This window comes from Oncorhynchus mykiss, chromosome 14 (assembly GCF_013265735.2).
Source record: "Oncorhynchus mykiss isolate Arlee chromosome 14, USDA_OmykA_1.1, whole genome shotgun sequence".
NCBI classification, from domain to species: Eukaryota; Metazoa; Chordata; class Actinopteri; order Salmoniformes; family Salmonidae; genus Oncorhynchus; species Oncorhynchus mykiss.
The window spans coordinates 24620635-24648580 of NC_048578.1; the positions used below are offsets into that span (position 1 = coordinate 24620635).

General features: G+C 42.5%; 1 protein-coding gene and 1 long non-coding RNA gene across 4 annotated transcripts in view; one reads left to right on the plus strand and one right to left on the minus strand.

Annotated features, from left to right (window-relative positions):
• On the plus strand, positions 1 to 27853 carry LOC110489026 (NXPE family member 3-like). Of its 3 annotated transcripts, none has more exons than XM_021561574.2 (6): positions 1 to 159; positions 18968 to 19044; positions 24617 to 25389; positions 26036 to 26103; positions 26489 to 26695; positions 26948 to 27853. In XM_021561574.2, the coding sequence occupies exons 1-6, from the start codon at positions 87 to 89 to the stop codon at positions 27490 to 27492; spliced, it is 1743 nt and encodes a 580-aa protein (XP_021417249.2). In that variant the 5' UTR covers positions 1 to 86; the 3' UTR covers positions 27493 to 27853. The 3 variants fall into 3 exon arrangements, with proteins under 3 accessions (XP_021417249.2, XP_021417251.2, XP_021417250.2); XM_021561576.2 differs by having other exon boundaries at positions 116 to 208; XM_021561575.2 differs by lacking the exon at positions 1 to 159 and adding an exon at positions 1367 to 1548 and having other exon boundaries at positions 26948 to 27852.
• LOC110489029 overlaps positions 1 to 27946 on the minus strand; it is an 81729-nt gene that overhangs the window by 20936 nt on the left and 32847 nt on the right. The gene's annotated exons all lie outside the window — the stretch shown is intronic.

Here is a 27946-nt window from a genome sequence, read left to right on the forward strand (position 1 = left end):
CAGTCACCAATCAATCATCAATCAGAAGACACCTATTTCCATTACCCTATCACATCCCCTTTCCCTTGGTTTAAAAACCCTGTCCCATGTTTCCTCTAAAGCTCGATCTCTGTGTCTCAATCTCTCTGTGTCTCAATCTCACTGTCATACAATCTCTCGGTAGGTCTGTTGCTTGTTTTAGCATCTCCAGATCACTTTGTACCCACCTGTGAGTATTGTTTGTGTTATGGTGTTTGATGGTGGAAAAAGGGGGAACCAAGACAAGTCGCCCGTGGGCATACATTACCCGTAGGAATACTTTGTATAAAAACACTAGTTAGAACTGGTCGGACCACCCACTGTATTTTGGGTTAGTTAGTAAGCTGTTGGTGAAGTAGGCTAGTCTAGCTTAGGGGTGGTTTTGGATACTTATTATTTATTTCCTTGGGTCCAGCTCAGCTCAGCTCAGCTTTTAAAAAGCTCACTTTTTTAAATAACGTGATGAATCAGACAACGTTTAATGATAAAGTGGTTTGATGATTCTACACAGCCCTAACGCACATGCTGGTGCGTTACAGCTATACTCATGCTGTTGGAACTGAAGAAATACTGTTGAACGTAATTAACTTACATTAAATACAATGTTTTTTTGTTTTTTTTTAACCTTTATTTAACTAGGCAAGTCAGTTAAGAACAAATTCTTATTTTCAATGACGGCCTAGGAACAGTGGGTTAACTGCCTGTTCAGGGGCAGAACGACAGATTTGTACCTTGTCAGCTCGGGGATTCGAACTTGCAATATTTTCGGTTACTAGTCCAACGCTCTAACCACTAGATTACCCGGCTGTTTAAGAAGGTATGCTATCTTATTGTTTGTTTTTATGGGTTACAGTAAATACCACAATCATACATTTAGGAATTATTAAAACAATAAAAATAAAAATAGAAAATAGAGAAATGACTTCAAATGGGGGATGATCAACAAAAATGTGAAATACCTTTTAAATTGCAACAAACTTTACTGTAGATAAAATAGTTAAGTAATCCTTGTCCGAGCCAGAACGGCTCATAGGTTCAATATTTAATAGTGGAAGGCAGTTTGATTGTCAGGGGTGTGTACGGGAGGCGAAGTCAAGTGCAGGCGAGCAGAGTGTATTAACTTGTTATGGCTGCAATCCCCCTATCGGGATAAGTGTCATTAACAACCTCTGAATAGCATAGCGCTACATACAATAAATATTACTATAAACATGTAAATTTATGAAATCACAAGTGCAATATAGGAAAACACGGCTTAGCCTTTTGTTAATCCACCTGTCATGTCAGAATTTGAAATATGTTTGGTTTGATTTGATATTGAGATTAAAACGGCTTCATTAGACCTTTTTAAATTCAGCTACAGTCATAGGGTGGATAGCTGTAGGTTGGTACACTCTTTTTAGGTGGGGAGAGATGGTCGAAAGCCATTATTGGAGATAATCATAAATGACTGACCATTCAGCACCGTCTACGAGTGCGTCAAGAGGGTATTTTTGTGGAGCAGCGCTTGTTGTAATGACCTTTACGTTAGTAAGTACAAAATATTTTCTAAATAATACCTGGTGAATAAATGAGACTTTAGAGAGTGTATGGAGAATATTATTTCATATCCGTTTTGTAGATTAGGCTACTGGACTAAAGGAAAAAGGGTAACATTTAACATATTATCTGGAACGTTTTTCTAAGATTAGTTTGATTATTTATACTCTGCTTATCCATTGAAGAAGGTATTGTAAATGTTTCGGGCTTTTATTAACTACCCATATTAGTCAGTTATCAAAATACTCCATAGCCTAATTTTACATGGTATAATAGAAATCAGTAGGCCTACCTCTTTATATTTTTGATACCTACAATTGTTAACCTAAAAAGTGAATGTAGCCTACATTAGACATGTTTCCATTGACACAGGTTTATTCGAAAAAAGCAATGTCGCAAAAATAATTACGTCTTATAGAAGCGGCAGATACAGGAGAAACCTTCTAAAGATCGGAAACATTTTTATTCGTTCCACAGGGGTGAATTTTTGTTTTGTAGAACTTTCTTTATTGCGACAAATGTTGATGGAAATTGTGTTTTTCGAAAAAAGGGTCATTGCCGAATCATTTGAAGGTAGCTCTACGTAGGGCACGTTATGTCACGGTGTAACTAACGTTCCACTTCACATTTAATCTTAAATGCCTACTGCTTGCAAAATAAACATTAAACTATACAAATAATGTTTATTTGCAGGATTGTCCTGACTTTCAAAAATGCCTGAATGGCTTGGCCTTTTGTGGTTGTCTGGCAAGTTTAACCATCCAATTGTTTCCGATCTACAGGAGTCCACGTTTCACCATGGCACGGACCGTGGCGATACGTTGGCACATTATAATTATTAGAATATGACAAAGATTACTAAATTATTGCATTATATCTGTTCGGGCCGGAGACATGAAACTGCGCAATTGGCCTAAATGGGTAATGGGAACACTTCGATCACCTCATTATTATTCGACACTATAGTTTTTTGCAAATATAAGGGCTCTGAAAGTGTTACAATTGTAATCTATCAATAGCGTTGAAATCCTACCTTGAAAGAACTCTCGCCTGTAATGATGTCAGAGCTGTACAGAGCACATCAGTCAATCAGCCACTGAAATAGCCGCCTAGCCAACATTTCAACTATTTTCAATCATCATATTTGTCACTTTCGTCCTAAATAGGCCTGTATGTTCACCTACAATTTAATTGATGAATGAATTGTCTGTCTTTTATTGCACCGATAAAAGACAGCTATTGCGACACAAAGATGGCTAAATGGAAATGCACCGTAGATGACTGGCAATTGTCGAATACAATTTTCTACGTGCGACTTTTCTAAATGTCGTCAAAACAAATCAATGGACAAGTTCATGGAAACGTATTTTTTCGAGTAATTTAATATTATTGCAAAATAACAATTATGGTGGCTTAGTCTTCACTAAAGCAGTGTCATTATCAGACCTATACGAATATTAGGTTAATATATCTAATGCATCATTATGTTTTCATTATTATTATAATTATTATAATGACTTACTTCAGTAGGCCTATATGAATTGTCAATCATGGTTGTTCAGCCCATATACAAAAGAGCATAAGAGCCAACAGTGACCGTTTTGAAGGTATTTCGTACACTTTGTATTTTGGTGATCAATAAGGAAAAACACCACTCTTGGATTGAAAAATAATTTTAATAAGAACAAACTCTCAGATAGCCTGTAAACACCTTTGGATTATTTGCTGACTATTTATGATGCTCTAGTTTGATTTAACTACAGCCTTTGACTGTCAGAAGTAGGAAGCTTTGGCTGTAACAAATGGCAAAGAGTCATGTGCTATTTATGCAGTTGTGAAAGCCCCATAGTTGGTGCAAGATTGCAATCTTCAGAGGGACCTACTCCTCTGTTTACGCTATTTTACAGGGAAATTTAATTATGTTTAGATATAATACATATAGCCTGTATTCAAACAAACCCAGCATAAAGGGTTTGAACATCATCTGTCATTATGACATGTTCGTTGCCTACTAGAAACCAAGTTTGAATGAGTCTTTTTGAAGTGCAAATACATTACAGCTATGCTGGAGTGGAAAGGACATATCCCAACATGCACCAGCTGCAGCACAGCCTGCCCAATAGGCTACATTTACAGAGACCTCATTCCTTGCTTCAGGTAGACGTGACTGAGTATTAATTCCTGTCAACAGTGTTGGGGAGTAACTGGTTTAACGTATGTATAATTTATTTGCAAACACCCTGAAACTGTAATCAAGTACTTTACCAGCAAAAGGAATGTAATCAGGTGATGTATACTTTTGAAAAAATAGATGATTAATTATTGGATTACTTTAAAAACCCAGTGCATCAAAAACTTGATTTGTCTGTGTTTAATGTACACCGCAGTTCAAAAGTTTGGGGTCACTTAGAAATGTCCTTGTTTTTGAAAGACGATAACGTTTTTTGTCCATTAAAATAACATCAAATTGATCTGAAATACAGTGTAGACATTGTTAATGTTGTAAATGACTATTGTAGCTGGAAACAACAGATTTGTTATGGAATATCTACATAGGCATACAGGCCCATTATCAGCAACCATCACTCCTGTTTCCAATGGCACATTGTGTTAGCTAATCCAAGTTTATCATTTTTAAAGGCTAATTGATCATTAGAAAACCCTTGTTGCAATTATGTTATCACAGCTGAATTTGTTATTCTGCTTAAAGAAGCAATAAAACTGGCCTTCTTTAGACTGGTTGAGTATCTGGAGCATCAGCATTTGTGGGTTCGATCACAGGCTCAAAATAGCCAGAAACAAATAACTTTCTTCTGAAACTCGTCAGTCTACTCTTGTTCTGAGAAATGAAGGCTGCCAAGAGATGCCAAGAAACTGAAGATCTCGTACAACGCTGTGTACTACTCCCTTCACAGAACAGCGCAAACTGGCTCTAACCAGAATAGAAAGAAGAGTGGAAGGCCCCGGTGCACAATTGAGCAAGAGGACAAGGACATTAGTGTCTAGTTTGAGAACCAGATGCCTCACAAGTTCTCAACTGGCAGCTTCATTAAATAGTACACGAAAAACACCAGTCTCAACGTCAACAGTGAAGAGGCGGCTCCGGGATGCTGGCCTTCTAGACATCCATGTTCCCATGAACAAAGGTTTGGTGCAAACCGTGCCTGTAAACTAGCTTTGGTTGTAGCCATAGGAGTGGCAAGGAGGAACCTTTGATGAGTAGGCTTAACAGAAAACAGCTCCAGGGCGTCATCATTTTTACAGTACATTGATAAGATTCTCTTTCTTGGGGTCATTTCAGTTTGACCGTTTTTTTCCCCCATTCACTTTAGTGCAATTTTCACAAGAGTGTGGTACATTTTCACAACTCTAAGCACAAAAGTCTAAACAGATCATCAAAATGGCACGTTTCAAAACTCTTAAGCACATTTTCAATTGACTGAGTACAACAAACAAATTCACAAATTCACTTGTTCACTGCACCAAATCACTCTTTTGCATACATCTGCTTTTTACAATGCAATATTCACATTACATTTGATACGATTTTCTTGTCATTTGTTAACAGTACATTTCACATAATAAAACTGCTCCAAACTAATACATTTTGAACCAAAATGGAATAGTGCCAATACACATACATAATGAACACTGCAAACAATTGCGCCGAGCCAGCTAAAGTTTATTTTATTTTTGTATTGTTTTTGTGAAGTACCATGTCAACATTTAGTCACCAATACATAGGAAAATTATAGGTTCGTTATTTGGTAATAAAAAAAAAAGAAAGTTATAGTACAAAAAAACAAGATACAAATGTAAATTGTGCACACAGTCTAGAATCAAACCAGGGTGTGTAGTGACAACTCTAGCACAGAGATGCATTGCCTTAGACCCCCTGCGCCACTCAGGAGCCCTATAGAGTGATTCTTTCCACTTTGTCCTATTGAAGCACACTGGCTGATGGAAAATAATGATGTAGTATTTACAGCCACATCCATAAAGGATTTGGTTTTACCTTCCAACATATATTGATGTCAAATTGATACATTTATGATGGAAAAAACATCTAGAAATGAACAGTGTTTAGCAGTTATCAAACTATATACGTTAAAGCTGCAATATGTAACTTTTTGGGCGACCTGACAAAATTCACATAGAAATGTGAGTTATAGATCTGTCATTCTCAATGAATGCAAGTCTAAGAAGCGGTAGATCTGCTCTACGTACGCTAGTTTTGTTTTTGCATCCTTTACTTTCAGTTTTCTACACCAGCTTCAAACAGCTGAAAATACAATCTATTTGGTTATGGAAAATATATATTTCACAGCGGTTTAGATGGTGCAATGATTCTCTAGACTATAATTGCTTGTTTTATCACATTAACTGAAATTAGGCAAACTATTACAATTTTAGCAACTAGGAAATGGCAGAGTGATTTTGCATAGTGCATCTTTGACTATCTACTACATAATTTTGCTTCACTTCACTTCTGAGCAGTTTGTTTAAGTGATAGTTGATTGTATTGACAAGTGACAAGAATAACAAATGACAAGAAAATAATTTCAAAAGTAAACTGAATATTGCACCGTGAAAGGCAGATACTTATATTGAATATGTATCCAAATTGAAAGAGTGATTTGGTTCAGTGAACAAGTACTTTGTTCATTTGCTTGTTGTTGTCAGTGAATTGAAAATGTGCTTAGAGTTTTAAGGAAGAGGCATTTTGATGATCTGTTTAGATTTTACTGCTTATGCATAGGGTGTCACCCTGCTTGCGAGTATTGCTTCCTCCTTATTTGGCTCACACCGAGGCTCATTTCAGGCTGAGGAGCAAGTTTCACACATCCCCATGTTCTACACTTAAGCCTTGTTCACACTGCGGGCCTTAATGCTCAAATCAGTTTGGTTTTTCAAATCCGTTTTGGAATACTGACTGTCTAAACAGCAAGTCAGACTTGTGTGTGTTCAGATAGTCATTTGCTAACATGGCTACGCTATTTGTCATAGTAACGACTGGTGTGTGTTCGGTAGTGTAGGATGATTGGTGGTGGTGCTTGTGCTTCCTATCACTCAGAAGTTATATAGCAAGCTAAGGTGACAACAATGCCGGCCATGGACGTTTCTCAGTTGCTTTGAATGTTCAAAATCATAGTGTAAGAATGATTTAAAAAACTTCTTAGGGCTGCAATCCCGTTAACGGGATCAATATGACAACAGCCAGTGAAAGTGCAGGGCGGCGCCAAATTCAAAATAACAGAAATCTCATAATTAAAATTCCTCAAACATACATGTATCTTATACCGTTTTAAAGGTAATCTTGTTGTTAATCCCACCACAGTGTCAGATTTCAAATAGGCTTCACAGCGAAAGCACCACAAACGATTATGTTAGGTCACCACCAACTCACAGAAAAATTCAGCCATTTTTCCAGCCAAAGAGAGGAGTCACAAAAAGCACAAATAGAGATAAAATGAATCACTAACCTTTGATGATCTTCATCAGATGACACTCATAGGACTTCATGTTACACAATACATGTATGTTTTGTTTGATAAAGTTAATATTTATATAAAAAAATCTCAATATACATTGGCGCGTTAAGTTCACTAGTTCCAAAAACATCTGGTGATATTGCAGAGAGCCACATCATTTTACAGAAATACTCATTATAAATGTCGATAAATACAATTGTTAGACATGGAAATATAGATATACCTCTCCTTAATGCAACCGCTGGGTCAGATTTAAAAAAAACTTTACGGAAAAAGCCAACCATGTGTCACGTTCTGACCTTTATTTCCTTTTGTTTTGTCATTATTTAGTATGGTCAGGGCGTGAGTTGGGGTGGGCAGTCTATGTTTGTTTTTCTATGATTTGGGTATTTCTATGTTTCGGCCTAGTATGGTTCTCAATCAGAGGCAGGTGTCATTAGTTGTCTCTGATTGAGAATCATACTTAGGTAGCCTGGGTTTCACTGTGTGTTGGTGGGTGATTGTTCCTGTCTCTGTGTTTTGCACCATATAGGGCTGTTTTGGGTTTTCACGTTTCTTGTTTTTGTTAGTTTGTTAGTTTGTTCATGTGAAGTGATTTATTAAAACATGAGTCAAAATAACCACGCTGCGCTTTGGTCCGCCTCTCCGTCAATGGAAGAAATCCCTTACAGAATCACCCACCCCAACAGGACCAAGCGGCGTGGTAACGGGCAACGGAAGAAGCAGCAGCAGGAGAAGCAACAGAGGCAGCAGCAGCAGGAGCAGCAGCAGCAGCAGTGGGAGAGGCTGCACTACTTGGAGAAATGGACTTGGGAGGAAATTCTAGACGGGAAAGGACCCTGGGCAGAGCCAGGAGAATATTGCCGCCCCAAGGCCGAGCTGGAGGCAGAAAAAGCAGAGAGGCGGCATTATGAGGAACTAGCACGGCAGAGCGGATGGAAGCCCGAGAGTCAGCCCCAAAAATTTATTGGGGGGGGGGGGCTAACAGGGTGTATTGCTACGCCAGGTAGGAGACCTGCGCAAACTCCCTGTGCTTACCGGGGGGCTAGAGAGACCGGGCAGGCACCGTGTTATGCTATAGTGCGCACGGTGTCTCCAGTGCGGGTGCATAGCCCGGTGCGGTACATTCCAGCTCCGCTTATCGGCCGGGCTAGAGTGAGCGTTTAGCCAAGTGCCATGAAGCCGGCTCTACGCATCTGGTCCCCATTGCGTCTCCTTGGGCTGGCTTACATGGCACCAGCCTTTCGCACGGTGTCTCCGGTTCGCCTGCATAGCCCAGTGCGGGCTATTCCACCTTGCCGTACTGGCAGGGCGACCGGGACCATTCAACCGGGTAAGGTTGGGCAGGCTCGGTGCTCAAGAGCTCCAGTGCGCCTACACGGTCCGGTCTTTCCAGTACCACCTCCACACCCCAGCCCTCCGGTAGCAGCTCCCCGCACCAGGCTTCCTGTGCGTGACCTCGGCCCAGTACCACCAGTGCCAGCACCACGCATCAGGCCTACAGTGCGCCTCGCTTGTCCAGCGCTGCCGGAGTCTCCCTCCTCTCCAGCGCTGCCGGAGTCTCCCGCCTCTCCGCCGCCAGTGCCGCCAGTCAGCCAGGGGCCGCCAGTGCCGCCAGTCAGCCAGGGGCCGCCAGTGCCGCCAGTCAGCCAGGTGCCGCCAGTAAGCCAGGTGCCGCCAGTCAGCCAGGGGCCGCCAGTGCCGCCAGTCAGCCAGGGGCCGCCAGTCAGCCAGGGGCCGCCAGTCAGCCAGGGGCCGCCAGTGCCGCCAGTCAGCCAGGGGCCGCCAGAGCCCCTCAGCCCAGAGCCGCCGCCCCTCTGTCCCGTGCAGCTGTCCCACCTCTGTCCCGAGCAGCTGTCCCACCTCTGTCCCGAGCTGCTGTCCCACCTCTGTCCCGAGCTGCCCCACCTCTGTCCCGAGCTGCCCCACAGCAGCTCCCCGCACCAGGCTTCCTGTGCGTGACCTCGGCCCAGTACCACCAGTGCCAGCACCACGCATCAGGCCTACAGTGCGCCTCGCTTGTCCAGCGCTGCCGGAGTCTCCCTCCTCTCCAGCGCTGCCGGAGTCTCCCGCCTCTCCGCCGCCAGTGCCGCCAGTCAGCCAGGGGCCGCCAGTGCCGCCAGTCAGCCAGGGGCCGCCAGTGCCGCCAGTCAGCCAGGGGCCGCCAGTCAGCCAGGGGCCGCCAGTCAGCCAGGGGCCGCCAGTCAGCCAGGGGCCGCCAGTGCCGCCAGTCAGCCAGGGGCCGCCAGAGCCCCTCAGCCCAGAGCCGCCGCCCCTCTGTCCCGTGCAGCTGTCCCACCTCTGTCCCGAGCAGCTGTCCCACCTCTGTCCCGAGCAGCTGTCCCACCTCTGTCCCGAGCAGCTGTCCCACCTCTGTCCCGAGCAGCTGTCCCACCTCTGTCCCGAGCAGCTGTCCCACCTCTGTCCCGAGCAGCTGTCCCACCTCTGTCCCGAGCTGCCCCACCTCTGTCACGAGCTGCCCCACCTCTGTCCCGAGCTGCCCCACCTCTGTCCCGAGCTGCCCCACCTCTGTCCCGAGCTGCCCCACCTCTGTCCCGAGCTGCCCCACCTCTGTCCCGAGCTGCCCCTCTGTCCAATGGGGTCATTGAGAACGGTGGCCATGGTGAGAAAGCCACGGAGGCGGACAATAAGGCGGACTAAGACAATGGTGAAGTGGGGTCCGCGTCCCGCGCCAGAGCCGCCACCGCGGACAGACGCCCACCTAGACCCTCCCCTATAGGTCAAGGTTTTGCGGCCGGAGTCCGCACCTTTGGGGAGGGGGGGGGGGGGGGGTACTGTCATGTTCTGACCTTTATTTCCTTTTGTTTTGTCATTATTTAGTATGGTCAGGGCATGAGTTGGGGTGGGCAGTCTATGTTTGTTTTTCTATGATTTGGGTATTTCTATGTTTCGGCCTAGTATGGTTCTCAATCAGAGGCAGGTGTCATTAGTTGTCTCTGATTGAGAATCATACTTAGGTAGCCTGGGTTTCACTGTGTTGGTGGGTGATTGTTCCTGTCTCTGTGTTTTGCACCATATAGGGCTGTTTTGGGTTTTCACGTTTCTTGTTTTTGTTAGTTTGTTAGTTTGTTCATGTGAAGTGATTTATTAAAACATGAGTCAAAATAACCACGCTGCGCTTTGGTCCGCCTCTCCGTCAATGGAAGAAATCCCTTACACCATGCAATAATCTGAGACGGCGCTCAGAAAAAAATACAATTATCCACCATGTTGGAGTCAACAGAAATCAGAAATAACATTATAAATATTCCCTTACCTTTGATCTTCATCAGAATGCACTTCCGGGAATCCTAATTCCACAATAAATGTTTGTTTTGTTTGATAATGTCCATTATTTATGTCCAAGTAGCTACTTTTGTTAGCGCGTTTAGTACACAAATCCAAATGCTCGTGCAGGTCCAGCCGAAAGTCGGACGAAAACTTCAAAAAGTTATATTACAGGTCAAAGAAACTTGTCAAACTTAGTATAGAATCAATCTTTAGGATGTTGATATCATAAATCTTCAATAATGTTCCAACCGGAGAATTCCATTGTCTGTAGAGAAGCAATGGAACACAGGTCACTATCATGTGAAATGCGCATGACCAGGACCTGGCTCTCTGCCAGACGAGTGACTCAAACAGCTCCCATCCGGCTCCACATTACAGTAGAAGCCTCATTCAAGTTTCTAAATACGGTTGACATCTAGTGGAAGACTTAGGAAGTGCAACATAATCAATATCCCACTGTGTATTCAATAGGGGCTGGGTTGAAAATCGACCAACCTCAGATTTCCCACTTCCTGTTTGGATTTATTCTCAGGCTTTTGCCTGCCATATGAGTTTTGTTATACTCACAGACATCGTTCAAACAGTTTTAGAAACTTCAGAGTGTTTTCTAATCAATACTAATAATAATATACATATATTAGCAACTGGGACTGAGGAGCAGGCCGTTTACTCTGGGTACCTCTGGGCACCTTTCATCCAAGCTACTCAATACTGGTACTTATGCCCTAGCTCATAGCATTCAGTAGACCCCCCCTACCCACTGGCTTTCTTCAGAAATACTACAGGTGTGGTTCTCTCCAGACCAGTTTCTGGGTGCCATTGAACGTCGCACACACACTCTTCTCTCCCGCACCAGTCCTGCCTATAGCTATTAATGGTATAAATGTATCTTGTTACACAATTGGTATGGAATTAACCCAACAGTGCGGCCTATTCCTATATCAGATTCCTCACCACGGGGGCACCAATATGTCGTGACGTTGTATTAGTTAATGTGACGACTATTGCTCATCGAATGATTAAAGTTTCTTATTAACTCATTAACCTGGGGCACCATGGGAAAACTAGTTTTTATTGAGTTTCTATTTCCCAAATTAACTCAAAGAATATCAGAATATCGATTTTACAACAGCCGCTAATTAAGCAGTTGCCTCTGACAGTCTCGTTCTGAACGTCGTATAGCCCGTGAATCTGCACGGACCCGGGTCCCACTAATGAATTCGTACCACACCAATCTTAACTGAATATTTATTTACTAAAAGCTAAAATGATGATAAAAGATACACATAGACAAAACACATTATATACTAAGTTCTAATCAATAGCCTAACGGGCCAACACACTATGGGGTGTGTTACCCACAATGGGAATTTCAAAAGAGAGAGGAAAACAAATAGTACACAAGATAAATATACATTTGGGTGAATTTGTCAGCTATGCTATTCTAACCCTAGCCTTGTCTCAAACTGCCTCTCTTATGGGTCAGAATACAATGATGTAATTACGTGGTGATGATCTCCGTTGTGGCTGACGGAAACCATTGTTCCAAAGTCCTTTTATTTCATGTTTAATGTTCTGAGGCTGGTTCTTCATAGTGACCGGACAAAGGAATTTGTCTGTGGCCTGAGATTTACCAGGGGCCATAAAACCCCCCACGTCTTCAGACCCCTAGATCTCTCCTCCTCTGTTGGGGGTGAGAGATAATCTGTAGGGTTGTGGTCTCCTGTAACCTGACCTGATCAAGACAGTCATGACAACAGTTTATTGTGTGTATCAAGAATGGTCCACCACCACCCAAAGGATATCCAGAAAACTGTGGGGAGCATTGGAGTCAACATGGGCTAGCATCCATGTGGAACGCTTTCGACACCTTGTAGAGTTATTGCCCCAACAAATCGAAGCGGTTCTGAAGGCAAAAGGGAATGCAACTCCATATTAGGAAGGTGTTCCTAATGGTTTGTACACTTAGTGTATAGTAGTATGTTTATAATTCTTACCGGTTCAGTGTACCCATTATTTTCTGGGCCGCCATCTCATCATCAACTGTTTTGTCCCAGAGGATGTCGATGTTGTTGCCAGAATGTTGAATGGGTTCGGTTAAAAAATACATTTGAAGTCAGACGTTTATATACATCTTGGCCAAATACATTTAAAATCAGTTTTTCCACAATTCCTGACATTTAACCCTAGTAAAGATTCCCTGTCGTAGGTCAGTTAATGATCATTAATAATATTTTAAGAATGTGAAATGTCAGAATAATTGTGGAGAGAATTATTTATTTCAGCTTTTATTTCTTTCATCACATTCCCAGTGGGTCAGAAGTTTACATACACTCAATTAGTATTTGGTAGCAATGCCTTTAAATTATTTAACTTGTTATGGCTGCAATCCCCATATCGGGATAAGTGTCATCAACAGCCGCTAAATAGCATAGCGCTACGTTCAATAAATATTACTACAAATATTTATATTCATGAAATCACATGTGCAATATAGGAAAACACAGCTTAGACTTTTGTTAATCCACCTGTCATGTCAGATTTTGAAATTATGCTTTACAGCGAAAGCAATCCAAGCGTTTGTGTAAGTTTATCGATCGCACGACAAAACATTTAGTACACTTAGCATCAGGAAGCTTGGTCACGAAAATCAGAAAAGCAATCAAATGAATTGTTTACCTTTGATGATCTTCGGATGTTTTCACTCACGAGACTCCCAGTAACACAACAATTGTTCCTTTTGTTCCATAAAGATTATTTTGATATCCAAAATACCTCCGTTTGTTTGTTGCTTTATGTTCAGAAATCCACAGGAAAGAGCGGTCACGACAACACAGACGAAAATTCTAAATAGTTTCCATAATGTCCACAGAAACATGTCACGTTTTTTATAATCAATCCTCAGGTTGTTTTAAATATATATAATCGATAATATATAAACCGCAAATGTCTTTCACAGTAGGAGAGGGAAAAGCAATAGCTGTCCAAATTCTGTTGCGTGAGCAAAACTCATGTGACCATTTTTATTTTTCAAAATAAAAGCCTGAAACTATGTCTGAAGACTGTTGACACCTTGAGGAAGCGAAAGGTAAAGGAATCTGGTTCATATCCCTTTAAATCCAGCAAAGGGAGGCGTTGGAACATGGAGTTTCCAAAATAGAAGCCATTTCCTGTTTTGATTTTCCTCAGGGTTTCGCCTGTAATATCAGCTCTGTTATACTCACAGACAATATTTTGACAGTTTTGGAAACTATAGAATGTTTTCTATCCAATACCAATAATAATATGCATATATTAGCAACTGAGACTGAGGAGCTGGCCGTTTACAATGGGCACCTTTTTATCCAAGCTACTCAATACTGCCCCTGCAGCCATAAAAAGTTAACTTGGGTCAAACGTTTCGGGTACCCTTCCACAAGCTTCCCACAATAAGTTGGGTGAATTTTGGCCCATTCCTCCTGACAGAGCTGGTGTAACTGAGTCAGATTTGTAAGCCTCCTTGCACGCACACGCTTTTTCAGTTCTGCCCACAAATTTTCTATAGAATTGAGGTCAGGGCTTTGTTATGGCCACTCCAATACCTTGACTTTGTTGTCCTTGACTTTGTTGTCCGCTAGCGGGACGCCTATCCTTAAGAAGTTTTAATTCTGTGTTCCCGGTCCAAAATGACCGCCCCCATTACAGCTGATTATAAAACCATAATAATACATATTATATGACCTAATATTGTGTTAATATTTTTATCAACTTAAGTTCTTGTGAACATTGCACATTTTGAACTTCTATTTGCTATTTATGGCCTGCAGGCCTCATTGACCTGAGCCGATACATGATCTTTTTTTTTTACTCAAAAATGAGTTGTAAGGATTATTTTGACTGTAACAAATACTCAGATGAAACATATTGTGCTATTTATCACAGACTACTTTGTGTCAAAGTTTAACAAGGACATTTGTTTTGAATCCATTTCACATGTTTAAGTAGTGGCACAAAATAACATATGCTGTTTTCCCGGTCAAAACTGACAGGTATGATTTTAATAGTAAAGAAAGGACATAGGCCCAAAACTACACATGAAAACTTTACCATTTTACAAAATGAATGTCTGAACACATTAAAGAACAACAGTAACAATAACAGAATTACTAACAATAACAAAAACATTAACATGTTCCCAATCTGTAAATCAATGGTGGTTACATTTCAAGTATGCTCATGCACATGTTGAACAATACGTGGTGGTTGTTGCATGTGCCTTGCAAATATATGCACTGCATTTATGGTACATAATGCTCGTTTTGACATCTCTTGGCGCACACAGATTGCACCTCTTCCTTTTGCTTCTTCTGTCTCTTGCGGCCATAGATCTTGCTTCTGGCCCTTGTATATCTCTCACCAATCCAGCCGAGGATGGTGTTTGAGGAAGGTGTTGGCGCCTTTGAATGAGGGCTGCCACCATGGTTTTCCCCAACTCTTCTAGGAATAGTCTCCCCTTGAAGAATTTCCCCTGCTTCAAGCCTGGATTCACCTCGATCCACACCACAAACACGTTGTAGACTGATATATCTAGGATATTGAAGAACACCTCCATTGTCCAACGTACCGGCATCCTCTTACAAGAGTATGTGCCAGTAACCTGCAAAAGTGCAACCATCAGTAAATAAAAAATGAGTACGTACAAGTGATACTTCATGTCTTGCATAATAACGTGAAAAATTGCATCAAAGCGTTGTTTTAATTTATCACATCTAAAACATATTTACATATTCAAATGGATAGAATTGACTCCATATTGTTCACAACTTCAATGAGCATTTCACCAAACAACAACATGTCTTGTTTTTATGGTGCAGAAAAAACAATCTGGTAGTAGAAAAAAAGTACATGAGATAAAAAAAGTTACAGAGGTCAAGGTTAATCCAGGACAGCGTTGGGCTTCTTGTCCTCTCTGGTACTCACAGCGGCATCCCTGTGCATAGTTGTCATCAGGAGCACATTCTTATTTTTTTGGGGGCAGTAGGACACAAGAGTGTGTGTATCTGTGAAGGCAAATGTACAGGAAAAACGATCCCTGTCCTTGGTAGTGAGTAAGGCAGGAGGCAACGCAGGCTTGTTCCTTCTGACCGTCCCGAACATGGTAATTTATTTTCGGAGCAGCTCCTGACCAAGAGCATATGAGGTGAAGAAAGTGTCACGTGATGTTGTTCCCCTGGAGACGTGCAGTCATTTCCAGGACCACCCGCTTCCCCTGGTTCCTTTCGGGAACACCGTCAGCAGATTTCCCAGTGTAAACCTGCATGCTCCAGGCATACCTTGTCCTGGCCTCACATGCTGCCCATATCTTTATTCCATATTTAGACGGTTTACTCATCATGTCCTGTTTGAATGGGCAGCGTCCCCTAAAAGTGACCAGATGCTTTTCCACTGTGATATCTGGACTTGGGTTATAGATGAGTAGCAGGCTCTTCACCCACTTGTGCCAAACCTCTTTGATCACTGCCAGCTTGTCTTGTTGACGGCGGTCTGGTCTTGTATCACGATTGTCGAAGCGAATCACCCGTGACAACACGTGAAATGTCTGGAGTGACATAGTGGCACGAAGAATTGCCCGACCAGACTCTGCATCCCATAAACTGGTGGTAGATTTGTTTCTGGATCTGTACACACCAGCCAAAATCAAGAGACCAATGTATGCTTGTATGTCTGTCCGGTCCACCACCTTATTTATTAAATACCTAAACAATAACACAGAATTACATATACACAGGGTGGGTCATACATTGATTACTAATTAGGTCATGCAAAACGACGTCTCTAGCGGACGGAACAGATATGACGGCTGAGGAACAAAGGGTTTGGGACTCTATCGGACCTTGGGAAGCCATGCTATCGTAAATAACCGCCCATTTGGAAAATGAAAATGCAAGAAATGTTTACTGTGAGCTGCACTTCAATAGGTTGGTCGTAGATGGAAGGCCGGGTTGCCCAGCAGGGATCTCTTGTCCTCTGAAGAATGTCTGGTGGTAGAGTGGATACATTGTAGTACCGTCGCCATGTGGTAGAACAGAAACTTTGTCCGTCCTTTCCAAGCCCATGTTTACAGCTGCTGCTGCTAACTCAACGGCTAGGAAGTATCACTTCTTTAGTGAATAAGAGTTCAAAGTTTATACCAAGTTGCCATATTATATGCTCATGCTATATTCTGGCTAGTATAGTTAAAAATCATCTCTTCAACGTGTCGATCGTCACCTCCACGTTGAAATTCGCCCCTTTTAACTTCTGGACAGCAGCCCTCACGTCGTCTGGAACACGATGCTAATTTCGTTAGGTTGTTGTCTCAGTTCTGTAGTTGATATCAGCCCTTTTAACATCTGGACAGCCGTCCTCACGTCATCGGGAACACAAATGTTACATTTTCGTAAAGGGCTTATGTAGTAGGGAGAGAAGTGCGTGTTTCATAGTTCACAACCAATGTCTGATCACATGGGCGGGGCCACTGAGTTGAGGCTAGTTCACTTATTTAATATTCTAGGATATATTACATATTTAAACATTTAAATTGCACAACAATTCCATGTTAATCTGATAACTATAATGTGTAGACTTTCTAAGATACAGTTTATGTCGTCCTATCATCAGTAAAAATGTCCCAGATGACAACTGATCTTATATCATATTGTTTAATACCAACGCATATTTTCAACTGGTTGGATTACCAAAATATGGTTCTGTTCACAACCCTTTTGATGTTACCCGACTCTCTCTATGTTAACAAAGAGAGTTTCCAAGAGTCACTCTGTAGAGTAGAGAGAGAGGAATGGGGGAAAGGTATTTATGGAGGGTCATAAACTTCACAAACAGGCCAACATCATGACAGGAGTACAAGGGCAAATTGAGTTATTGCACATGTGCACTTCAGAGAGAAGGCGTTCCCTGACGGAAATATGCAAATACATGCTAAAACATGCCAATAGGATCTCGCTAACTCTTGCTTGGCTCTGTCCACCCCCTTGCTTGTTCTGCACACTATGCTTATTTTTCTCCCATTGGAAACGACGCTGATGAGATATATTGAGATATCTTACCAGTATCTTTGCTAACGTTCGTGTCACTTGCTAGCTAGCAAGCTAGCAAATTTCAGCTTCCACAGTCATGTCAAACATTGCACCTGGAATGACACACATGCTGCATTTTTGTTTATTTGAGCTTTGTTCTATTGGTATTTACTTGGATATGTCCGTAATGATGTTGATGAGGTCTGACAGCCAGACAGCAAGGCTTATATTAACCCCCTCTGTTACAAAACAAATAGTAGCCTTCAATACAAAGTTGTTTTTGATCAAACAAAAACCTGTCACTTTGTCACTTTTTTTGTGTGCTTTTACCTGTTTTTCGTGATATCCAATTGGTAGTTTCAGTCTTGTCCCATCGTTGCAACTCCCCATACAGTCTCGGGAGAGGCAAAGGTGGAGAGCCATGCGTCCTCCGAAACACGACCCTGCCAAGCCGCACTGCTTCTTGACAAACTGCTCGCTTAACCCGGAAGCCAGCCACACCAATGTGTCGGAGGAAACACCGTACACCTGGCGACTGAAGTCTTCTTGCAGGTGCCCGGCCCGCCACAAGGAGTCGCTAGGACAAGGAAATACAGTGAGCCAAACCTTCCCCTAACCTGGACGACTGGGCATATTGTACACCGCCTCATCGGTCTCCCGGTCACGGCAGGCTGTGACACAGCCTAGGATCGAACCCGGGTCAGTAGTGACACCTCAAGCATTGTGATGCAGTGACTTAGTACCGCTGCACCACTCGGGAGGCCCACTTTGACACTTTCACTGTAGTAATTACAGTTTCAGCTATTATGACATTGGCTCAAATCTAGGTTTTGCCTTTAGATATCGAGAAAATGAACAACAATAACATCATTGAGTTACCATGACCTTTATGAAGTATGAAACCTTTCTGCTTTAAGTGATTTTTGGATTACATAAATACGTCAAGATTTACAAAAACTTACATTAGCTGATGAAGATCTCCAAAGCCTGTGTTTACCTCAGACCTTATTTGTGGCATTTATCTAAACAATTAATTTCCCTATAGGCGTTGGCTAACGAGCCATGGCGGAGTTAGGGCCTACAATTACTATTGCTCTCTATTGAGCCTCCAGACTGTGCCCATCTGCGTCTCCTCCAGTGCGAGCACGAGCTGCAGTATATAGCTTCATGCAGGCTAGCAACAACCGTTGAATTAGCAGCTCTCTATTTTCATCACGAACAAGAGTGGTAGGCTTTACCAAACAGAACTGAAAGTGTGACCAGACAAGCAGAAAGTTGAAAAAACAATACATGCAGTCAATATCTAGCTATCTAGATAGCTAACTTTATCGTCCACCATCCTCATGTGGTTCTCTCTAGCAGTGAACTTCTCTCCAGAGTCCGAATAGATATGCCCCATCAATCCTGCTGAGAACACTTGATAAATTCAGCTTCCCCTCTGAGAATAAACCTGACCTACATTATATATCCATTCTATTAATTTACACATTTTCATTCAGATTGGTATAATTGTGACTGTTTATTATTACTGTGCTCAAGTTCACTTTGACGTTCTCTTTAATTTACCAACAGATATATGGAGGATGGGAAGACTGCTTCAGCTACTGATATTGGCTTTGATTCTATTGATCTGCATTTATCTTTTATTTGTAAGTTTTGAAATGGAACCCATACCAAATGTATAGACAGAGCTTCAAATGTTAAGACTGGCATGCCATCCACAGGATCATTTTAAACATTTATTTTGTTTTAACCATTTTGAAGCTATACATTGTTTACGACAGCATTATTGATACAAGATTATACAGTGCATTCCGAAAGTATTCAGATCCTTTCCCCTTTTCCACATTTTGTAATGTTACAGCCTTATTCTAAAATTGATTAAATAAATAAATATCCTCATGAATCTACACACAATGCCTCACAATATTTTAGAAAATTAATAAAAAATAAAACACAGAAATACCTTATTTATATATGTATTCAGACCCTTTGCTATGAGACTCGAAATTGAGCTCAGGTGTATCCTGTTTCCGTCGCTCACTCTTGAGATGTTTCTTCAACTTGATTGGAGTCCACCTGTGGTAAATTCAATTGATTGGACATGATTTCGAAAGGCACACACCTGTCTATATAAGGTCCCGCAGTTGACAGTGTATGTCAGAGCAAAAACCAAGCCATGTTGTCGAAGGAATTGTCCGTAGAGCTCCGAGACAGGATTGTATCGAGGCCAAGATCTGGGGAAGCCTACAAAAAAATATCTGCAGCATTGAAGGTCCTCAAGAACACAGTGGCCTTCTTCATTCTTAAATGGAAGAAGTTTGGAACCATCAAGACTCTTCCTAGAGCTGTCAGCTCGGCCAAACTGAGCAGTGGGGGGAGAAGAGCCTTGGTCAGGGAGATGACCAAGAACCCAATGGTCACTCTGACAGAGCTCCAGTTCTGCTCCAGTTTTGCAGCACACCACCATTCGGGCCCTTATGATAAATTGGCCAGATGGAAGCCACTCCTCAATAAAAGGCATGACAGCTCGTTTGGAGTTGGCCAAAAGTCACCTAAAGACTCTCAGACCATGTGAAACAGATTCTCTGGTCTGATGAAACAAAGATTGAACTCTTTGGCCTGAATGTCAAGCGTCACGTGGAGGAAACTTGGCACCATCCCTAAGGCGACAGGTAGCCTAGTGGTTAGAGTTGGGCCAGTAACCGAAAGGTCGCTGGATTGAATTCCCGAGCTGAAAAGGTCAAAATCTGTTGTTCTGCCCTACTTTTATTTTTTTATTTCACCTTTATTTAACCAGGTAGGCAAGTTGAGAACAAGTTCTCATTTACAATTGCGACCTGGCCAAGATAAAGCAAAGCAGTTTGACACATACAACGACACAGAGTTACACATGGAGTAAAATAGTACAGTATAAACAAGTCTATATACGATGTGAGCAAATGAGGTGAGATAAGGGAGGTAAAGGCAAAAAAGGCCATGGCGGCAAAGTAAATACAATATAGCAAGTAAAACACTGGAATGGTAGATTTGCAATGGAAGAATGTGCAAAGTAGAAATAAAAAGAATGGGGTGCATAGGAGCAAAATAAATAAATACATTAAATACAGTAGGGAAAGAGGTAGTTGTTTGGGCTAAATTATAGGTGGGCTATGTACAGGTGCAGTAATCTGTGAGCTGCTCTGACAGTTGGTACTTAAAGCTAGTGAGGGAGATACTGTAAGTGTTTCCAGTTTGAGAGATTTCTGTAATTCATTCCAGTCATTGGCAGCAGAGAACTGGAAGGAGAGGCGGCCAAAGAAAGAATTGGTTTTGGGGGTGACTAGAGAGATATACCTGCTGGAGCGTGTGCTACAGGTGGGATATGCTATGGTGACCAGCGAGCTGAGATAAGGGGGACTTTACCTAGCAGGGTCTTGTAGATGACATGGAGCCAGTGGGTTTGGCGACGAGTATGAAGCGAGGGCCAGCCAACGAGAGCATACGGGTCGCAATGGTGGGTAGTATATGGGGCTTTGGTGACAAAACGAATTGCACTGTGATAGACTGCATCCAATTTGTTGAGTAGGGTATTGGAGGATATTTTGTAAATGACATCGCCAAAGTCGAGGATTGGTAGGATGGTCAGTTTTACAAGGGTATGTTTGGCAGCATGAGTGAAGGATGCTTTGTTGCGAAATAGGAAGCCAATTCTAGATGTAACTTTGGATTGGAGATGTTTGATATGGGTCTGGAAGGAGAGTTTACAGTCTAACCAGACACCTAAGTATTTGTAGTTGTCCACGTATTCTAAGTCAGAGCCGTCCAGAGTAGTGATGTTGGACAGGCGGGTAGGTGCAGGTAGCGATCGGTTGAAGAGCATGCATTTAGTTTTACTTGTATTTAAGAGCAATTGGAGGCCACGGAAGGAGAGTTGTTTGAAGCTTGCCTGGAGGGTTGTTAACACAGTGTCCAAAGAAGGGCCAGAAGTATGGTGTTGTCTGTGTAGAGGTGGATCAGAGACTCACCAGCAGCAAGAGCAACCTCATTGATGTATACAGAGAAGAGAGTCGTCCAAGAATTGAACCCTGTGGCACCCCCATAGAGACTGCCAGAGGTCCGGACAGCATAACCTCCGATTTGACACACTGAACTCTATCAGAGAAGTAGTTGGTGAACCAGGCGAGGCAATCCTTTGAGAAACCAAGGCTGTCGAGTCTGCCCATGAGGATGTGGTGATTGACAGAGTCGAAAGCCTTGGCCAGATCAATGAATACGGCTTCACAGTAATGTTTCTTATCGATGGCGGTTAAGATATTGTTTAGGACATTGAGCGTGGCTGAGGTGCACCCATGACCAGCTCTCAAACCAGATTGCATAGCAGAGAAGGTATGGTGAGATTCTAAATGGTCGGTAATCTGTTTGTTGACTTGGCTTTCGAAGACCTTAGAAAGGCATGGTAGGATAGATATAGGTCTGTAGCAGTTTGGGTCAAGAGTGTCCCCCCCTTTGAAGAGGGGGATGACCGCAGCTGCTTTCCAATCTTTGGGAATCTCAGATGACACGAAAGAGAGGTTGAACAGGCTAGTAATAGGGGTGGCAACAATTTCGGCAGATAATTTTAGAAAGAAAGGGTCCAGATTGTTTAGCCCGGCTGATTTGTAGGGGTCCAGATTTTGCAGCTCATTCAGAACATCAGCTGAACGGATTTGGGAGAAGGAGAAATGGGGAAGGCTTGGGCGAGTTGCTGTGGGGGGTGCAGTGCTGTTGACCGGGGTAGGAGTAGCCAGGTGGAAAGCATGGCCAGCCGTAGAAAAATGCTTATTGAAATTCTCAATTATGGTGAATTTATCAGTGGTGACAGTGTTTCCTATCTTCAGTGCAGTGGGCAGCTGGGAGGAGGTGTTCTTATTCTCCATGGACTTTACAGTGTCCCAGAACTTTTTTGAGTTAGTGTTGCAGGAAGCAAATTTCTGCTTGAAAAAGCTAGCCTTGGCTTTTCTAACTGCCTGTGTATAATGGTTTCTAGCTTCCCTGAACAACTGCATATCACGGGGGCTGTTCGATGCTAATGCAGAACGCCATAGGATGTTTTTGTGTTGGTTAAGGGCAGTCAGGTCTGGGGAGAACCAAGGGCTATATCTATTCCTGGTTCTAAATTTCTTGAATGGGGCATGTTTATTTAAGATGGTTAGGAAGGCATTTAAAAAAAATATCCAGGCATCCTCTACTGACGGGATGAGATCAATATCCTTCCAGTATCCCGCGGCCACGTCGATTAGAAAGGCTTGCTCGCTGAAGTGTTTCAGGGAGCGTTTTACAGTGATGAGTGGAGGTCGTTTGACTGCTGACCCATTACGGATGCAGGCAATGAGGCAGTGATTGCTGAGATCTTGGTTGAAGACAGCAGAGGTGTATTTAGAGGGCAAGTTGGTTAGGATGATATCTATGAGGGTGCCCGTGTTTAAGGCTTTGGGGAGGTACCTGGTAGGTTCATTGATCATTTGTGTGAGATTGAGGGCATCAAGTTTAGATTGTAGGATGGCTGGGGTGTTAAGCATGTTCCAGTTTAGGTCGCCTAGCATCACGAGCTCTGAAGATAGATGGGGGGCAATCAGTTGACATATGGTGTCCAGAGCACAGCTGGGGGCAGAGGGTGGTCTATAGCAGGCGGAAACGGTGAGAGACTTGTTTTTAGAGAGGTGGATTTTTAAAAGTAGAAGTTCAAATTGTTTTGGTACAGACCTGGATAGTAGGACAGAACTCTGCAGGCTATCTTTGCAGTAGATTGCAACACCGCCCCCTTTGGCAGTTCTATCTTGTCTGAAAATGTTGTAGTTTGGAATGAAAATTTCAGAATTTTTGGTCGTCTTCCTAAGCCAGGATTCAGACGCAGCTAGAACATCCGGGTTGGCAGAGTGTGCTAAAGCAGTGAATAGAACAAACTTAGGGAGGAGGCTTCTATGTTAACATGCATGAAACCAAGGCTATTACGGTTAAAGAAGTCATCAAAAGAGAGCGCCTGGGGAATAGGAGTGGAGCTAGGCACTGCAGGGCCTGGATTCACCTCTACATCGCCAGAGGAACAGAGGAGGAGTAGATTAAGGGTGCGGCTAAAAGCAATAAGAATTGGTCGTCTAGAACGTCTGGAACAGAGAGTAAAAGGAGGTTTCTGGGGGCGATAAAATAGCATCAAGGTATAATGTACAGACAAAGGTATGGTAGGATGTGAATACAGTCGAGGTAAACCTAGGTATTGAGTGATGAAGAGAGATATTGTCTCTAGAAACATCATTGAAACCAGGAGATGTCATTGCATTTAAGGTAAGTTAACCCACTGTTCCCCGGTAGGCCGTCATTGCAAATAAGAAATTGTTCTTAACTGACTTGCATTGTTAAATAAAGGTTACCTTAAGGCATGGTGGTGGCAGCATCATGGTGTGGGGATGTTTTTCAGCAGCAGGGACTGGGAGACTAGTCAGGATCAAGGGAAAGATGAACGGAGCAAAGTAAAGAGAGATCCTTGATGAAAACCTGCTCTAGAGCGCTCAGGACCTCAGACTGGGGTGAAGGTTCACCTTACAACAGGACAATGACCCTAAGCACACAGCCAAGACAACGCAGGAGTGGCTTCGGGACAAGTCTCCTAATGTCTCTGAGTAGCCCAGCCAGAGCCCGGACTTGAACCCGATTGAACATCTCTGGACAGACCTGAAAATAGCTGTGCAGCAATGCTCCCCATACAACCTGACAGAGCTTGAGAGGATCTGCAGAGAAGAATGGGAGAAACTCCCCAAATACAGGTGTGCCAAGCTTCTAGCGTCATACTCAAGAAGACTCAAGGCTGTAATCCCTGCCAAAGGTGCTTCAACAAAAGTACTGAGTAAAAAGTGTCTGAATACTTATGTAAATGTGATATTAGTTTTTAGTTTGAATACATTTGCTAACATTTCTAAACCCGTTTTTGCTTTGTCACTATGAGGTATTGTCTGTGTAGATTGATGAGGGGAAAAAAATCAATTTTAGAATAAGGCTGTAACTTGTCAAAATGTGGAAAAGGTCCAGACGTCTGAATACTTTCCGAATGCACTGTGTTTGGGGTATTGATGGGGTAAGACAGCTATACTAAGCTCAAGAGGTATTAAGGTACACTTTATATGTGCCTCTAGGCTTTAGTCAATATAATGATTAGGCCAATAGTTTGTTTGGTGATAAACAGATTCTTTCTTTGTCTCACTGTAGGTATGTCAATTCAACCAGTGCCTGCTGAATGTGTCACCATCCAATCATCTCAAATACAACCACACTAGCTTCACAAGTTGTAGTGGAATCACCAACAGGACATTTACACCAACCAATGACTCCTTAATAAGTAAAGAGGAATGGGAATCTCTGCTCACAGAGCTACAATGGTCATTACCGCCTGTTGTCCCCTTATCCACAGATGAGGCCACAAACCCCACTAAGTGCTCATTCTCTGTTGTCAACCCCAATTCAAACCACACAGTTGGAGGGTTTATAGATGTGATTTTGATAGCTAGAGATACTAAAAACAGGATCAAAACCTATGGAGGGGACTTTTTTCAGGCCAAGTTGTTTAACTCAGAACTTAAGGCCAGTACTTATGGAGCTGTAACAGACCACTTTAATGGCACCTACACTGCCCGTCTGGCCCTGCATTGGCCCGGACCTGCCAAGGTGTCCATCCGCCTAGTGCACTCTAGCGAGGCCGTGCAGGTACTGTGTAGGCAAAGGGAACAAGACCCAGATAAGGTCTACTTCAAAGGCTACTTTGAGGAGGGTGGCAAGCAGGAAACGGCGATTTGCAATGCCCAGAGAAGTCCTAGGCTGGTGGGGAACGAGTCACAGTGTTGCTGTGAGTACAGAGAGCCAGTCACTGGGGAGACCTGGTTCTGTCGGCGGCCATCTTCCCTGCCTTGCCATGCTTTGACCTATCACAGCATGGGCGGTTACCAGGCAGTACTCTCCAAGGTGGAGATGACCCTTCTAAAGAGGTAGATACAGTGCCCCTTGACATATTCCACATTGTTTTGTTACAGCTTGAATTGAAAATGGATTAAATGGATTTGTTTTCTGACCCATCTACACACAATACCCCATAATGACAAAGTGCATTAGCCTATGTTAGCTCAAACGTTTCGAGTGGGACCAATCAATCCTGTAGAGGTCAATGATCATTTGTAATGTGTAATGTATTACAGTTTGATTTGCTTGGAAGGTTTCCCATTTGATGCTGAAAATGACTATGTAGAATTCTCTTTTAGTCATCTCAAGAATACAATGTTATGATGTCATTAAATTGCACGTCCCCATTTTGCTCACCACTATACAGTCAGATAACTATGACATAAAATGGGAATGTGTAGGAAATACCTAAATACTACACAATATTTTAATTTTGGGGGATATTTCCCTTACTGGAATTAGGTCAGACCAGCCCACATTCAATCGTTAGTGATTGAAACCATTATAATATATATATTTCTGGTGTGAAACATGAAAGTTTCTTGCAGCAAAGATGTTGAAACACACGGCACAGTAGCCACGTAGTAAACAGTGCTAAGAACAAAATCTCAAGAAAACACTTTTGGTTACAACGTTTGAAACGATTGTAAACTAACATTTCCTTCTTCTCTGCAGTTCCACAAACATTATTGTACCAGGTAACGATTCAGCTATCGATGTCCAGCAACAGGACACTGAAATCCGTAAGTTGTTCCAAACTACTTCTCCTTTGCTAAACTTATGAACCAACAGCCAAGTCTGACATAGGCCTATTTAATTGACTGCAACTCACAATATTTTTGCAGAGACATCCGTATGTGTTTCTCACAGCTTTGACTTTCAGAAAAAAAAAAAAAAAAACATAACCACAATGGTTGCTTCAAGGTGATGCAAGTCCTTTGCCAGTACAATTTGTTTTGACATTACTCCAAAGTGAAAGCTTGTTTAACAATCATTTGAATTATTTATGTTCATAGATAATACTAAAAACATTTAAATTAATCACATATGATTAATTATTAACCCACTGTTATCTATTAACCCCATGTTGTTCTAACATAGGCCTGAAAGTATTTTTTCTCTCTCTAGGATCACAAACAAAATGTCGTCCTGGTTTGCACACCTCAGTACCAGCTGGATTCTACTTCCAGGATCACTGGACGTCCCTGGTGTGTGACTCAAAATCCTTTCCCTCAGCTAAACTGATATCTGGATGCTTGAAGGACAAACAGATCCTTATGATGGGTGACTCCACTCTCCGTCAGTGGTTCGACTACCTGGAGAAAACTGTGCCAAGTATGATATAGTTTGTAATCAGTTTATTATGTTAATATGTTTGTAGTCAAGTCCATGCGTTCAAATGGGTCAATAAAGCTTTGGCCAGGCAATTATGTAACTAGTATTGTTGAATGCAAAGACACCCATGTAAGTCATGGTATACGGCAAAAGTGTAATAATAACTTTTATAACTTCTTTCTTTAATGCGTATCCCAGCGCATTGTTTGTCTGAATTCATATATTTGCATTAAACTTATGATCCTTCTGCAGCATTGATACGCCTGAACCTTCACACATCAAGCAAATCGGGCCCCTTTGAGGCAGTCGACACCCAGTCCAACACCCGTATCATCTGGCGGGCCCATGGGATCCCTATACGGACAAGCAAGACCCCCTGGGCTGACCTTCACTACATCGCCAGGGAGTTGGAGGATATGGCAGGGGGTGCACACTCTGTAGTCGTCTTCACCATCTGGGCTCATTTCACCACGTACCCACTGGCTATGTACGCACACCGTCTGGTCGTCATCCGTAGGGCTGTGGCGTCGCTCCTTAGCCGATCTCCCACTACTCTGGTAGTGATCAAGTCAGCTAACACGGGCTACAAGGATGTGTATGGCAGCGACTGGCTCTCCTGGCAGCTCGACATGGCACTCAGGGACATTTTCAGGGACTTGCCCGTGGTCCTCATCGACGTTTGGCAGATGACCTCCTGCCACTATTCTCCGGACAACATTCACCCGCCCTCTGTGGTGATCCAAAATGAAGTGGATCTCTTCCTGTCCTTTGTTTGTCCACAGTCAAAAATGTTGTAGTCATGCCTGTAAAAACATTGTGCCTTACTGTATACAAAATGCTGTCTCCAAAAGGATTCTACAGTATATTGGAAAAGGGATTGTAATGTTAGGAAGATAATTCCTTTAAAAACTGTTTGCCTTTTTCAAAATGAATGTAAAGCTTTTCTAACTGGCCTTATTTTAAAATAAAAACTACTTTAACTATGAACACTCGCCAAAACTATGGCAAACCACAGAGCTCAATGTTTTCTTTACAACCAAAATCCCCTCAACCTTTATCATTTCTGTTTCTCACACATTTCTGAGAATAGCATAACTATTAATATCCACAGAGAATCGATTCAAGAGAAGCGCTGATACCCAGTGCTCCTGGTTTGATTTTAAGCACTTCATGAGATTTTCATTTAAATAGAATTTGATAGATTATTATTAATACAGACTATGTGAATTTGCTGTTAGATACATGATGTGC

What these genes read in the sequence shown, in the direction of transcription:
- LOC110489026 (XM_021561574.2), top strand. Translation starts at nt 87, where the DNA reads ATGTTTCCTCTAAAGCTCGATCTCTGTGTCTCAATCTCTCTGTGTCTC. An exon ending in CACTGTCATACAATCTCTCG is followed by an intron (nt 160 to 18,967) that starts GTAGGTCTGTTG and finishes ATTTACCAACAG; the next exon opens with ATATATGGAGGATGGGAAGA. An exon ending in GAGATGACCCTTCTAAAGAG is followed by an intron (nt 25,390 to 26,035) that starts GTAGATACAGTG and finishes TCTTCTCTGCAG; the next exon opens with TTCCACAAACATTATTGTAC.